This window comes from Jatropha curcas, chromosome 1 (genome assembly GCF_041381405.1).
Source record: "Jatropha curcas cultivar XTBG-Jc1 chromosome 1, XTBG_Jcur_1.0, whole genome shotgun sequence".
Classification (NCBI taxonomy): Eukaryota; Viridiplantae; Streptophyta; class Magnoliopsida; order Malpighiales; family Euphorbiaceae; genus Jatropha; species Jatropha curcas.
In genome coordinates this window covers 31,012,954-31,028,589 of record NC_143151.1, presented here as the reverse complement: position 1 = coordinate 31,028,589, position 15,636 = coordinate 31,012,954, and the positions used below count along the sequence as shown (strand labels likewise).

Sequence of the window (15,636 nt, the reverse complement as noted above, 5' to 3'; positions counted from 1 at the left end):
TTTTCTTTTGCACTTCCTAAAGGGCAAAAACAGAAGCAAAACTTGGTGCTTTCATAGTTAAACAAATAGTACTTGGATGTAATTACTATTTAATCCATAGGTCTAGGTTAAATACACTTATTAAGATATCAATTTTTGATAGTATACAATGTAGTCCATAGTTTTGATTTGGTTACGTTAATTGTGAAATTCCAAAATCGCACTTAGTGATATATATTGTTGTCAAATTTATTAATAAATAAATTATAAAAAATTATATATATATTAATAAATATTTAATCATAAATTTATTAAATGGAAGTAATTGTCATAAATAAAACAGAATGGAATTATCTAAGAAAGATTGAATTATATAACCCATTGGGCTAAATCCTTAAGGCCCATAAACCCTTGTGGATCAACAGGGCCCAAGCAAGCAATTCCCAATGTACAATGTAAAATACTATTTCTATTCCAAATTCAAATCTAATTAATAAAAATATAGTCAAATGCATAAATTTATGGTATATTTTTGTTAAAAAAATATTGTGTAGTGACAACTTTTACTTAGACTTATTATATGCTTTAGTTTATAAAATAAAATTTATTAATAGCTTCGATTTATAAAATTAAATCGACTGAACATTTATTATGTAGTTGAAAAATATAAAAATTATTATTTTAAGAGTTAGAATAACCATATATCAAATTAATATTTTATATATAAAAATTAAAACTCTAAAAACTATTATTTCTAATATGAAGACCGTGTAATATTATAAAAATTTTGTAATTTTATGAGCACAGTAGGTTTTGATATTATTAAAAAAAAAAAATTCGTAAAAATTATGTATTTAGCCATAAAAAAAATATATATAAATAACATTATACATACAACATCCTAGCAAGTATTTTTTTTTTTTTAGCAATTTTGTCTTTTTTTTTTTATTAGTATTAGCGAGGAAAAATCTTAAACCTATAAGTGAAAAAAATTGATAAAACATTACATTATAATGGATCTCGTCTTTGAGATAAGAAGAGGGTTACAAAGTAAAACCAAATCCAAGTAAGAAAAGGAATTTCTTTACTCGTGTCTTGGCTAAATCATCTGTAAATGGTTACTAACTCGCCACACAAGATCGACGATGTCATTCTCAAAAAGAAAATACCAATGGTGTTTTTCTTTTTGACTATGGGGGTATGTTACCCAGTGAAGAAAAGCATTCAAGAGGCTAAACAATTATTATATATGAAAGATAGTAATGATAAAGATTAAAGATCAAATTTATTCTTATTAAATCAATGAAAATAATAATTATTATGTACCTTTATTCTTGAGACTGTGGATTAAGCTAAGCATTGGCCATTTCTTAAATCTCAAGCTTCATTTGATAATATATTTCACAAAAAAGAAAAGATTTAAAATGATAATGCTCATTACTTCAATTTCTGTTGTCCCAAAATAATCAATGATGCCTGGATTTGGAAATCTCCCTGTAGAAGAAGCAGTAAGAGGGTTGCTTAAAGCTGTTGAAGATGCAAAAGAGGAAATAAATACGTACGGTACAATCTTTGAACGGATGGAATCAACGCTAAAATCTATAATTCGCATTACTGAGCGCATAGAGGGTTTTGATGGAGTGTTTGGTGATTCAGCAGAAGAAGCAGTAAGACTTATAGTAGATATAAAGAATGGCAAAGTACTCGTCCGCCATTGTTCTTCAGTACGTAGAAGATTGTGTCCGTGCTGCTTCAAAGCGCCGGATTGCAGGGAAGATCTAACGCAATTGTTAAATTCCGTCGAAAGGTTGTTTTCTCTCATACAAGCGCGCGAAACAAGTAATGCACTCAACATTACCGAAGAAATGACAATTCCAAAATTCACCGATGGGGACATTCATCGGAAAGAGAAAGTTAAAGAAATAGTGTTTTCTCGCATGTCTAATAAAGTACCGGAGCTTGTTGTCGGATTGGATGCATCACCATTGATGGAAATAAAGGAGAAGTTGTTTGAGGATCATCAGTCAGTTATTGTATTGTCTGCTCCTGGTGGATATGGAAAGACAACATTAGCAAAAATCATTTGTCAAGATGAGGAAGTAAAGGGTAATAATTAATATGTATTCTCTGCATATATGGTTTTTATAATACTAACATTTTTGCAATATTCAGTTGTTCAATTTCCAATTAATTTTCAGTTCTACCTATTATAGAATGTAGCTTGACTATGAAGTTTTAATCTTGGCAGGAAAATTCCATGACAATATCTTATTTGTCATTGTCTCAAAAGTCACCAGCTTAAAGGCTATTATAAAGCAAATATATGAGCAAAAGGGTTACGAAATGCCACAGTTGAAGACTAATGAAGATGCAATAAAAGGATTGGAGCAATTCTTGAAGGAAATTGGACCAAAGCCTATACTGTTGGTGCTGGATGATGTTTGGTCTGGATCGGAAGCCCTCCTTGAGAATCTCAATTTTCAAATTGATAATTACAAAATTTTTGTAACATCAAGATTTGAGTTTCCAAAATTAGGTTCTACATATAAATTGCAGACTCTGAATGCAATAGATGCTATGAAACTTTTTCGTTACTCAGCATTCCAGTGTATAAATGAGAATGAGAAATCTTTTATGCAAAATGCAGATCTTGAAAATGCGGTGAGTTTTTAAAAATATTTATGAATATTTTTTATGAATCTTGAAAATGTGGCTGATTTTACATGTTGCAGGCAGTGACAGCCTGCAAGGGAGTTCCACTAGCCCTTACAATAGTTGGCAAATCATTCAGTGGACAACCTGGAGCAGTCTGGCAAAAGAGAGTGAGGGTATGGTCTGAATCCAGTTCAGGTTCTAGCCAAAATCCTGATATGACTTCTTGTGTTGTTAAAAGAAGCTTGGAAGCGTTGGATAATGAAGTGAAGGACTGTTATATGGACCTAGGTTCTTTCCCTGAAGGCCAGTTGATTCCTGTCACTGCCCTCATTGATATTTGGGTGGAATTGTATGAATTACACGATGAAGATGGGGAGAATTCCATTTCCAAGCTCCGCAGACTAACTGCACTAGATCTCATTAATCTTGTAACAAGGTACGTTGGTGGTTTACACGCAAAAGCATGATTTTTCTTTTCCAAGTATTGGAGAGGAGAAATGGAACTTGGAGAGGGATATGCAAATGGTTGTTCTGTTCAAATTTGAATCAGAACTTTTAAAATCAAAACTAAACTGAACCAATTTGGCTCGGTTTGGTTTTCTCAATTTTGTGATTTTGCTCAAAAACTATTTTGACCCGAAGAATGATTAGGAACTTTCCCCTATAAACTCTTTTGAATTCATCAGGAAAGATGCAAATGAAGGTGATGGCACATATAGTGACCACTTTATCATGCAACATGATCTGCTAAGAGACCTAGTGATTGATCTGAGTAAATTGCAGCCTATGGAACTCAGGAAAAGACTGATTGTGGAAATTAATGGAAATAAATTTCCTGAGTGGTGGACTGAACAAGTACAGCAACCTATAAGTGCCCGTCTCTTGTCTATCTCCACAGGTTTGTTCATTCTTTCTCAAACAGCTTTCTATAAGGTGCCTTTGTATCGAGAGTATGCACCTTCTTTCATGTTCATTGCAGACAAGGCCAGTTTCCATAATTTCAGTGGATCCTATGTTAATATGAGTTTAGATTGCACTATTTTTATATGCAAAAAATGCACTCAATAATTTCTCGATATTATTATTATTAAGAGCATGTTTGAGCACATGTAAAGATAGAATTCTTTTGTCTTCTCCTTTCCTTCACTCTTTCATACCATACAACAAATGATTTGCAGATGAATCATTCTTGTCAAATTGGTCCAGTGTGCACGCACCAGAAACCAAGGTTCTAATTCTGAATTTTTATGGCAACAGTTACACATTACCAGATTTCTTGGAGAATACAGATAAGCTAAGAGCTTTAATAGTTACAAATTATAGTTTATTGTCTGCAGAAATAAGAAATTTCCAAATTCTTAGTTCTTTATCCAAGCTAAAGAGGATTAGACTAGAAAAGGTTTCAGTATCCTCTCTGAGCTTGGGCTCTGTATTATTAAAGAATTTACAAAAAATGACACTGGTGAGTTGTGATATTAGCAATAGCATCATCAATATTGCAGACACAATGCCCAGACTAGCAGAAATCAACATTGATTATTGCAAAGAAGATTTGGTGACATTTCTCGTTGGATTCTGTGGTGCTGTCCATCTAAAGAAATTAACCATCACTGGTTGCAACGGATTGACTGTGCTGCCTAAAGAAATTGCAGCACTGGTGAATTTGGAAGTGTTGAGGCTTCGTTCCTGTAGCAATTTGCGAGAGTTGCCTGAGACAATTGGGAATCTCCGGAAGTTGAGCATTCTTGACATTTCATACTGTTCACGTATCAGGAAATTACCAGAACAGATTGGTGAATTGGTTGAGTTAAGGAAAATGCACATCTCAGGATGCTCATTTCTGAAGTTGCCAAACTCAATCAGGAATCTTGAGCAGTTGAAATCTGTGAAATGTGACCCGCAAACATCTGGACTGTTTAAGTATCATCTCCCAGACCTGATAATAAAGTACTAATAGATGGCGTTGGTTTTTTTCTTACACTGGGAAGTGCAATTTGTAGTTTTATGACTAATTCTATGATTATTTTGTTATTTCAATATTTAAAATTCCATGTACCATGCATTTCGTTATACAGTTAGATGCATTTTTAATTTTACACCATTTGAATGGTTTATTTTCTTGTGTTGGAGACTCTCTCCTTTAACCATATGTAATTTATCATCTCCTTGTTTCAGGATTTTGTAAAATTTATCCAGAATTTCAGGCACTTGATTATGTAATTATATTTAAATTGAAAAATTGAAAAGTTCAGACTTGATTAAATGTGTAAATATTCCTAAATAAAAAATTATTAATACAAATATTCTCTGACGTGTGTCACCAAAAATAAAGAAAGAGGAAAAACACAATAGATAGAGGCTTTATATTACAGATTAAATGTGAAAAATTGATTCACGCTTACGCTTGACTTTCATGATCCTCCAAGATATCAATTTGCTCATGTGCAAGTCCCATTGCCAGAATTTTATCATCTACAACCAGTCCCTAGAAAGAAGAGAAAAAATTCTCGAGGAAAAGAAAAAACTATATGGTGAAACAAATTTTAGCAAAAATAAATATGTAGATGTTTCTCACAGTTTGACATAAGATAAATTCTACTCATATAAGGCTATTTTTGGCTAAAATTATAGAAATCATTTCATTTTTTTGCTAAAAAACCATATTTTGCCTCCTACAAATTATACCTGCATGGGTCTTTTTTCTTACCGTTCTTCTTCAAATTCAAAGGGAAGATCAAAATTGAGTTGTTTAGCATAGATAATGAAAAAATTACGAGGTTGAAAATAAAAAATCATTGGAAAAAAAAGAACATAGCTTTGTTGGAAAATCAGCTATACCTTTCCTTTGAAGAGATAACTTATGGTGGCATTCAAGTCTCCCATTAATGCACAGTAGTGGGAATCAATGCATACTTTCTCTAGCTTTGGTGTACTGACAAATTTATAAGTGAATAACTTCATCTTGGGGCATTTTACCACAATCAGCTCGTCAAATGATGGCAATTCAAAATCAGAAACCCCCCAACAGAAGCCAGTGAAATTTGGTAAATTTTCCAGTGTCAAATGCCATAACTCAGGGAAAACAATCTTATTTACTGTTGCTTCCAGATTTTTTCCATCTTCCTTTCCAATGATGTCCTCTACCAATTTGCAATTCGATATTTTGATTATTTTGAGCTGCTGAAGACTTGCAGCGACAGATGGAGAGAATATGCTTCTTAGGTTGCTACAGTCATCAATATTTAGGCTTTCAAGATGTTGAAAGCTCGGAATTCTTGGATTGTTCAGCACATGTGCAAGTTCTGGCAGAGATGTCAAATTCAATTTTTTTAACTTAAAGAACATTCCGCCAAGTCTTTCATGTGAACTCACTCCTTCAGATTCAAATATCTTAACCAATGAGGCACAGGAATGTACAGTTAGCTTTTCTAGTTTTAGGAACCTTTCTTCTATGTTTGAAGGAATGACATTCAACAAGTTTTCACATGCTTTTACTTCCATCTCCCTCAGTTCACAAAAAAAGCCATCTGGAATTTGGTCATGCCCTAAACTTCTCAAATTTTCCACATGAGATACATGTAATATCTCTAATTTGTCCAATGTCACCTGCGCACAACAGAATTGAGTCCATATTTAACTTGAGAAGAAAAAGATGAAAAGAAGTTGCAATTTAGAGACAGAGAGGAGAAAGAGGAGAAGAAGAAGACAAGATAGCCTTTTACAACAACAATAACACTGTGGTTGAAATTTATCTTATCAGCTGCTGAAACTGCGGACAGCAAATTAATGAAGTAAAAGTTGCAGAGAAACAACAACATTCATAAAAAGAGTTGCATGTCTAGGACTCCCTCCTTCACTCAAAAGAACAACTATTTTTGGTGATGTTTTTCTTGCTCTGTATCAACTGGACTCTGGCAAGTTTAATTTATGGTTTCTGAACAATGAATTCACCAAAAGAAGTTGAAAAAGGAAAAAGGAATTGGGAAAATGCCATACCTTTCCTTTAAAGTGGTTACCTACTTCAGCACTAAGGTCTCTCGTTAGCAGATACTCAGAGGAATTGATGTGAACCTTCTTTAGATTTGGCGCATTCAGATGTCTATAAAAAGGTGCCTTAATTTCAGGACATTCTTTTAAAACTAGTTCTCCTAGCAATGGCAATTCAACAGCATATATCCCGTCACAGAAACGTTTTAGGTTGGGCAACTTAACAAGTTCCAGCAGTTTTAATTGATGGAACACGATGCGGTTTTTCCTTGCTTGTTGTAATTCTTCATTCTCCTGTGCAATAACTTTCTCCAGCATTTCACAAGCATATATCTTTATTATTTGCAGATTCTGAAGACTTGAGGCTAGAAGAGGAGAGAGTATGCTTCTCAGATTGCCACAATCATAAACTTCAAGCCTACGAAGTTGCTGAAAGCACCAAATTTCTCTTGGACTGTTGCATATCCGCAAGAGTTTTGGGAGGGACATTAAAATCACTTCTTCCAAGTGGTAAACCATTTTAGTGTACTTCTCCACCTCATTTTTTGTTTGAGACTCGAAGATCTCTACAATTGAAGCACAATGACACACAACCAGCTTTTCTAGTTTCTGCAACCGTGCTGTCAAACTGGAGTGTACAACATTCAACAAATTTTCACAATCTTCCACCTCTATCTCTCTTAGTTTACATAAAGAGCCTTCTGGAAGTTCATGATACCCTATCCTTGTTAAACTGTCTAAGCCAGATAGCTGTAAGATCTCCATATGCAATACCGCCTATACAAACAACCATTACGTTAACTAATACTATGTTTCATTGAACCTCAAACAAATTGGTTACTCCTAAATCGAGGGCATAGTTTCAGTTTTCACACAAGCCATTATACTATAGAACATGTTTTGTTAGTCAGTGTCCTGTAGTTTCCCAGTTGGTAATCAATTTTTTAAAGAGTAAAACAGCTTCGCATGAAGCATTGTAAAATGTGTCATCAAACAACTCGATGTGGAGGTTCTGATTAAGTTTAGAAGTTCAATGCTTGGCAAACCAGAATAAAGGTATATCAAAATAAATTAAAAAAATTCTAGGATTTTTTGTTTGTTAAATTAGAATCAGCAACTCCATAAACGTGGGAAATTATTATTTATCATGAATGTTGAAAAATCAAGTTGCTAGTGAAAAACACTAAATAAACAAGTGAAATTTGGATGCTTTTGCATCAATGATTGTGACTGAGACAACTCAGTTATGCAAACATGCATGTCATAAATTTCCATTAGGTTACAATTAGAGGGTTAACTGCCATTCACATTTGGGTGCATACCTTTGCATGAAAAAGAGGTTGTGGTGTCATTGAATAAGAGCAGCATTGACCAGCGGCACCAAATATATTTAATCTGGGACACCTTCTAACAGTCACTTTTTTCAGCAAAGGCCATTCAAAAGCATGGGGCTCTGAGGAGAAATTTATAAGGTTGGGAAGATGCACAAGCTTAAGAGAATTTAATTGAGGGAACAGAATAGGGTTGGCTTTCACATCTTCTGCTTTTGCAATAATTTCTTCCATTCCCTCACATGAAGTAACTTCTAGTTCCTGCAAGTTAGCAAGAATTGCAACAATTGAAAGTGAAAATAAACTTTTCAGACTTTTACACCCTTTCACTGTTAAAGCTCTTAAGTTCTGAAAGCCCTGAATTCCATTTGTATGCTTCCATACATGCCTAAGCTTAGTTAAATAATGCAGTTCAAGTTCTTTTAAGCAAGAAAGAGCTCCATTGACTTGATCATCAAGGTCAAAGACCACTTCAAGTGAATCACAACCCTTCAGCACAAGTTGCTCTAGATTTAGCAACTGCTGCATCCAGATGGATGTGAATAGTTTGTTAAAGACTAGCTCCAACTGGGTGCAAGCTTGAATTTTGCCATGTTGGATCTTTTCTGAAGAAGCTGTGGTAGATTGATCAAAGCCAGTCAGCCCTTCCTGCCAAATAAACTGAATCATAATAATGTCAAGCACTTATTTTTAAAGTTTTCCTTTTCTTTTTCATAATAAAGACAACAACGCAAGGTTAAGAATTTTTACTTCAGTCTATCTACTCAAGTTCAACAGAGTATCCTCTGAAGCCATTGAAGCCTAGGAGGGCTAAAATGGTTATTTTTATCTAATGCAGTTCTAAATTCCAAGAAAAAGAGACGTAAAAATGTGCTTATTCTCAGAATTATGCACAAGAAAATTTCAAAATTCATCATGAAAGGATTTCATGTTAATATAACAGCTTATTCACCAACAGTTCAGATATTTTACTTCAAAGATAAAACTAATAAAGCAGTTTGTCATATAATGTAAACAACAATAAAAAAATGTCACAATCATGAACTACAGATTATCAATGTCATAGAAGAATCTGAGAACTAAAATGGATACCTGATGGTTCAAAGATTTCTGAACCACATCATCACCGACAGTCTGGCAGAAACTGATTAGATCTGAAAGAGAATCCAGCTCCAAGTATGTCAACTTGGGGAACCAACTACTATCTGGTGCCGCTGCTTCTGCAGCTTTCAAATCTTCACCTTCCATTCTTGAGATAACTTCTCGTAGTTTGCCACAGCGAGAGCAGTCTAGGTATTCAAGATGTACCAAACCTCTGGCTATAGACAATGAAAAAATATATTTCAACTTATTACAGTCAAATATTTTCAGAGACCTAAGGTTGCCAAAACATGGTAACTCGGAAGGACTCTTTGGAAGCTCCTCATGCCATATTTCCCTTAAATTATGTAATGCTCTGAGTGACAGTGACTCTAGGAGGGGGAAGCCAGTAACATGTGGAGCCCAGTCCCCGGTATCAATGATACATTCTAGTTTATAACAACAAACAAGTGACAATTCCTTCAGGCAAAGAAAACCATCCGTGTCTAACTCAGAAAGGACATTCTTCAAACTCTCAACTTGTAAGTACAGAATCTCAGTTTTCTTCAACAACTCATGGATACCTCGCCAAATAATACCACATACATCACCGTCAATTCTCAAATAGTTCCTAAATAAGTATGTACCAGTCTCACAACCAGGAGAGCCAATAGATATGTTAAACCTTTTCAAGTTTCGAAAAAGCAAGCCTTCTGCCAAAAGATTGATTTCTGTTACATGAATGTCTAAGACCTTCAAATGACCAGATAGAGAACTTAATTCGGCAATGCTTGCATTGGTTTTTCCTTCATATTCTCCACTGGCAAATTCCCATTTAGAAAAGCTGTTTCTCATATATAGCTCCTCTAGTTGGGTTAACCTAGACAGAATGCCTGCTGGAATTTTTCTGAGAGAAGCACACGCTGTCAAATCCAACAACCTTAGATGACTTAGATTTTCTAATTTTTGTGGCAGCTCTAGGATATCAGAACCAGAAAAACTAAGGATCTCTAGATTAACCAGAGTTCCTATTACGGATAAGTCCTCAGTCGAGCCAAATGTTGCTCCAAAACAACAATGGTCTAGACATAAAGTTGAAAGGTTGCCTAGAACTTGGAGTGATGAGGGAAGTGATGAAATGGGCATATTCAACAAAGCTAGAACTCTAAGTTCTTCCATCCCTTTAAATGCATTATTTAAATCTGGAGATTTCACGCCTAAAGTACAATTCATGGACAATAACTGTAGAAACTTGAGTCTTGAAGAATCTAAACCATCAACACCCTTGTACATTTTATCACAAACAATTGAAACCCCCATGTAATCTCCATATTTATCTTCCCTCAGCCATTCCCTTTCAGCATCATGTCTCACTAAAAACTTGTGCTGGCTTTTGGATGCAATTGATAAGGCAGTTTTGCGCACAATGTCATGCAGTTTGACACATTCCGCCTTACCACTTTCAAGTAATAAAAAATACTTCTTTAACTTCTCAACTAATGCATGTACTCTGTTTCTTACCTCTTCCAATGTACAAATGCTATGAAACAATCTTAGGCCCATCCCATATCTTACCAAATATTCAATAGGAATGTCAAAATCTTCAGGAAATAAACAACAAAGCAGAAAACATAGCTTGGCATCCTCACTTCTTAAGTAGTCGTAACTCAGCTCAATTTGCAAATATACTTCATTTTGCATTTCTGAATTGTCTACTTTGTTAGAATTTTGTAATTGCCTCACCACATCTTCCCATATATGCTTTTCTTTACCTCTTAGTGCATTACCTAAAATAAGGATTATGATTGGTAAGCCACCACACTTCATTGCAACTTCTTTTGCTAAAGGTTGTATGCCAGGATTGTTTACAGAAGTACCTGCTACCTCCATGAAAAACTTCCATGTTTCTAGTTCAGATAGGATACCAACAGTGAAATTCTTTTGGTTATTCATCTTACAGCAAACATCTTCATTGCGTGATGTTAATAAAATTTTACATCCTTGATGCTGATCTGTTGAAGGAATTCCAATTTCTTCAAGACTAAACTTTTCCCAAACATCATCAAATACTATAAGGATCCTCTTGATTCTCCTGAGCTGTCCGTGCAGATGAATTGCTCTTCCATATAGAGCCTTCGGTTCAAGTTTGAAGCCTATCCCATCCGCAATTTCTTGTTGAATATCCAGAAAGTTAGGATTTTGAGACACTTTTGCCACCACAACTTTGTCAAATCTATTCTCAGCTTCGGCTCTTTTTATAATTTCTTTAACCATTGTGGTTTTGCCCACACCCCCCAAACCACAAATAGAAATCATATTGATCTTATTGCTTCTCAGAACCTCCATAACCTCACCCATAACTATTTCTCTAGATTGAAAACTTTTAAAACCACCAGTGAATGTAGATCCAAGATTTGGTGGAGGAGCAGGATAGGTTTCTCTGTCCAACGTATTCCATTCTTCCCTGAGCTTAACAACAATCCCAGTCTTCTTCTTAGCTTTCCTACTTAAGAAATAACGTGACTTCAGATTTGGAGACCAACCATGTAAACTACTCCTCTCTAATTTGACATGTTCCAGAAATCTGCCCAACTCTTCACAGTTTTTGTCAACCTTTCTCAGCCACCTCTCGACATCATGTGAGAGAACTTTTCCGCTGCTAATTGCTGCATCACTGAGCTGTTGAACTCCAGCTCTCATTTCTTGCAGCTTATCATTTTCATCATTAAGAGCCTCAATATTGCGGTCACAGTGACACAGATAGCCAAACTGTCTCCCAACCGGTTCAACCAAGTTTTCAGCAATTTTAGATGCAATTGAAAGAATAATCTCCATTTCTGTTGAAGGATTCAGTAGAGTTGTTTATGTAATATTGTCAATTCTGGATTCTAGTTTTTTACGGGTCTTAGTACTTTTATTTTGACTTACACTAATAATACTAGTAAACATAGGAGTCAAATTAAGAAGTATTTTCAGTTATATAAATAAACCAGTTCAAATAGGAGTCACGTAAAGGAGGATTTTTTGCTTTGGAAGTCCAGATTTTTTTTTTTTTTTGACTAAAAATAACGTGCTGTTCAAAACATTAGAGTCACATTAAAGAACTGAAGAAGAAGAGGTTTCAGAAATTTTTTGGAGTTTTAACTTTTCTAGGCAAAAAGAAAAAACAATAAAAAACAAATAGAAATTGCAGGAACAGAAAGAACTGCTGGAACATTTTGAATACTTTTAGTCATAAAGATTAAAATAACAGCTAGAGACAACCATCATCATCATGCAACAAACAGTAACGACTGAACACCATTAAGTTTGAAATCTTTTATGCCTGTTATATTACCCTGAAAAAGTAGTATTCTAGGAGGCTTTGGAAACTGTTATTTAATGGTTCCTTTACTATTTAAAGCCATGCCTATTAAACAGTACATGATTAAATATATGCACCTTGAACTTTTTAAACCTCGCTATGTAGTTCCTGGACATAAAATTTTAGCAATCAAGCCTGCAAGATACCTACTCACGCTTTCTTTAATCAAATCAAAGAAATTATCAGGCTAGAGAAATGGTTACATAAAATCACATTTTACATACACTAATACATACGTATGATTCTTTAAGGGAATAAATCTATTACCAGTGGATGAATGCAGCAATTCCCACCAGTTGCTAGCAGAACATAAATCAAAGACAGTTAAAGACCTTAAAGAGAGGCTAAATTCTCAGAGAAAGAAGAGCTGGCAATGCGCCTGAATTATGTCTTAACGTGGAAATTCAAATGGAAGAATATATATTGATGCAAGGATTGGCTACAAAGAAATGCCAACCCTCAAAGGCAAGCATTCATACGAAGAAAAAAAAAAAAAAAAGAAGATTGATGTCTGACAAAAATGTTCTCTTGAAAAGAAAAGGTCTTTCTTTCTTCACCTATGAGGTCAAGTATCTGGACAGCAACTATTTATTAATAAAACAAAAAAAGGACGTTAAACACAGAACAAAAGAAAAGAAAGAAATTCATTATAGAATGCTAAATGGTTAGACGTTGTACAGATAGAGGACACCAGAACAGATTATCGCCTGAGATGAAGAGAAAAAGTGTTAAATCAAAACATTATAAAGACCTATTTACCGTAGCTAGCTCGGAGCTAACACTTACCTGTCGGAGGGACAAGCGCTTAAATGCCAAAATGAGATTTCTTGGTGGCCTATAGTGTATACTTAATTTTGTCACATCGTAACTCGGTGATAGGCACTAATTCAGCAACAACATATTCGATATAACAGCACTCTCCCACTACATTCTCTGCAAACAATTTGTCACTGGAGAGAGAGTCTTCTCTAAATATTGAATTCTCCTTCCTCCATTTGAGTTCTTAGTTTTAGTTGCATTCAACCCATTATCCAAATTCGCCATTAAAACAGTTGCAGAAGGTAAAGAATTCGTGTTCATGATTTAAGCTTTATGGTAAGCATTCATCAATGACTTGGAATTCGTGTTCCAAATAATTTAAGCTCTATGGAGATTACCAAGATCACAATAAAACGAGCATTCATCTTTCCCCGAGTTTTCAACCGTCAAAAATTATTAAGCTGCAATGGAGATTTAGAATTATTGTATTTGGATGATCTTGGTAATCTCTACAAGTCAGCAAATTGGAGAAAGAAGTGCTTCGACAATCTTCACAAAGTGGAAGCTGGTGGCTGTTATATTTGCAGGACTTGACATGGCTTGTTCTAGCTCCTAATTTGACCAATCTGTTCATCTGGGGATGTGGAGAATTGGAAGAAATAATTAGCTTCGAAAAATTTGGTGAAAATCACAATAATCCATTTGCAAGACTCAAATTCCTGAGATTAAAGCATTTGAATAAGCTGAAGGGTATTTATTGGAAAGCACTGCCAATACTATTTCCAGAGGAAATCCATGTATCAGAATGTCCGTTGCTCAAGCAGCTTCCACTAAATTCTTGCAGTGCAAGGGCCATAAAGTTTTAACTAATAAAGCAGGTAAAGAGTGGTGGAATAATGTTCAGTGTGAAGATGATGCTACTAAAACTGCTCTTGAAATTCAATCCTGTTTCAGAGATAGTAATGAATCTTGAATGGGAAGATTTGATGATCTTCACTTGTAAAATATTCTTTAGAGATAGTATTCTGTTCCATGTACTGAAGAAAAAACTTGTTCTTCTGCATTCTGCATTATTTTTACTCTCTTCCTAAAAACTTGGGAATTCCTGAACAACTAGGTGTAAATAGAAAGTATTACTACTATAATTTACAAAAACTGGCCTAATTATTTTCTCAGTGTAACTGAATAAAGAACTTGATTAAACATTTGCAAAATGATATATATTGCATAACATAAATCATTTGTTTAAATAAAAAAATTATGATCTAATTATATCTCATTATAACTAAATTTGTAATTTTAGGATATGGAAAATGGAAAACTATTGTATATGAAATAAATTTATAATTACATTACTTTCAATAGTTTGATATGAAATTCAATGCATTTATTTAGAAGCCATAATAAATACTACCAACCAAAAAGTTAATTAGAATACTAATCAAAATATTCAAAAGAAATTAATGAAATATATTGTCACGACCCGATTCCATGGGCCGGACCGGCACTAGGGCCCAGGTAAGCTTAAGGCCCCCGAGACCCGTAGTAAGCCTGAAACACTAAAAATTTATTATCTCAATATAATTTTAAACATTCAGCCCATATTATTATGAAAGATAAACCTCAATATTTTATTATTTCTCGGCCCAAGTTTATCTTCTACAGCATTCTATAGTTCGAGCCCCATTTACAATATAACACATTTTTAATATGGGTTTACAGAATTATTTTGTCTATGTTAATTTACAGCTAAATATATGTAAATTCTACAACTGCGGAGTCACTAACTGTTTGTTATACATAGCTTCTTATACATATAATTACATAGCAAAACAATTATGGCACTGGGAAAACTTCTTAATAATCCTGCGGCGAAGAAAACATAGCTTAACCCGAATTAAAGAGAAACTACTTCCTGAAAAATTTAAGCAAGACATGTGAGTTTTCTAAGGAGTAATAATTATTACACAACACACGCAGTCATACAAATGTGTACACATATTAATCTAGTCATCCGACTAGTTATATGCTCACGCAGCCAGTCACACAAATGGCATATCATCAGCACTCACAATCATAAACATCTTCATATAATCACATCACGTGGAAATTAATCAGTGGCGCCACCTGAAACCCCAACGAGCCGTCCTCACACATGGCTCGCCCTCTCATACATGTGCACCAGGGAGCCGATCCCCCATACGGCCAACTGGTCTAATCCTCACTGACCAGTCCTCTCATTATTTTTCCATTCTCTCGTTTCTTTTCCATACCAACAGGAGGCAACCCGGTGGTCTCCATCCAATCTAGATCATCAAGTGCTCACAACAGGAGGCCACCCTGCGGGCTACAATCAAATCTAGATTATCAGGTGCGCAACAACAAGAAGCCATCCTGTGAATTTCCATATAATTTATATCATCAGGTGCACAAGGGGGCGCCGATCTCCCATTTTCCCGGCCGACGGTCAAATATCAAATC

The 15,636-nt window shown here is 34.7% G+C and overlaps 2 protein-coding genes across 2 annotated transcripts; one reads left to right on the top strand and one right to left on the bottom strand.

Moving 5' to 3' along the window:
- Window positions 1–1,062: 1,062 nt before the first annotated feature.
- LOC105635056 (putative disease resistance protein At5g66900) lies at window positions 1,063–4,728 on the top strand. Its single transcript, XM_012218049.4, has 5 exons — window positions 1,063–2,085; window positions 2,228–2,640; window positions 2,712–3,070; window positions 3,321–3,532; window positions 3,813–4,728. The coding sequence occupies exons 1-5, from the start codon at window positions 1,449–1,451 to the stop codon at window positions 4,586–4,588; spliced, it is 2,397 nt and encodes a 798-aa protein (XP_012073439.2). The 5' UTR covers window positions 1,063–1,448; the 3' UTR covers window positions 4,589–4,728.
- A 722-nt stretch (window positions 4,729–5,450) lies between these two features.
- On the bottom strand, window positions 5,451–11,867 carry LOC105635055 (disease resistance protein At4g27190). The gene is made up of 4 exons (XM_020679616.3): window positions 9,045–11,867; window positions 7,944–8,612; window positions 6,631–7,398; window positions 5,451–6,240 (listed from the first exon to the last, which is right to left on the bottom strand). Exons 1-4 carry the CDS (start codon window positions 11,865–11,867, stop codon window positions 5,467–5,469), a joined length of 5,034 nt encoding a protein of 1,677 aa, XP_020535275.1. The 3' UTR covers window positions 5,451–5,466.
- Between the last annotated feature and the right edge of the window lie 3,769 nt (window positions 11,868–15,636).

What these genes read in the sequence shown, in the direction of transcription:
- LOC105635056 (XM_012218049.4), top strand. Translation starts at nt 1,449, where the DNA reads ATGATGCCTGGATTTGGAAATCTCCCTGTAGAAGAAGCAGTAAGAGGG. An exon ending in TCAAGATGAGGAAGTAAAGG is followed by an intron (nt 2,086 to 2,227) that starts GTAATAATTAAT and finishes TAATCTTGGCAG; the next exon opens with GAAAATTCCATGACAATATC. An exon ending in TCTCTTGTCTATCTCCACAG is followed by an intron (nt 3,533 to 3,812) that starts GTTTGTTCATTC and finishes AATGATTTGCAG; the next exon opens with ATGAATCATTCTTGTCAAAT.
- LOC105635055 (XM_020679616.3), bottom strand. Translation starts at nt 11,867, where the DNA reads ATGGAGATTATTCTTTCAATTGCATCTAAAATTGCTGAAAACTTGGTT. An exon ending in AGAAATCTTTGAACCATCAG is followed by an intron (nt 8,613 to 9,044) that starts GTATCCATTTTA and finishes ATTATGATTCAG; the next exon opens with TTTATTTGGCAGGAAGGGCT. An exon ending in AACCTCTTTTTCATGCAAAG is followed by an intron (nt 7,399 to 7,943) that starts GTATGCACCCAA and finishes TTGTTTGTATAG; the next exon opens with GCGGTATTGCATATGGAGAT.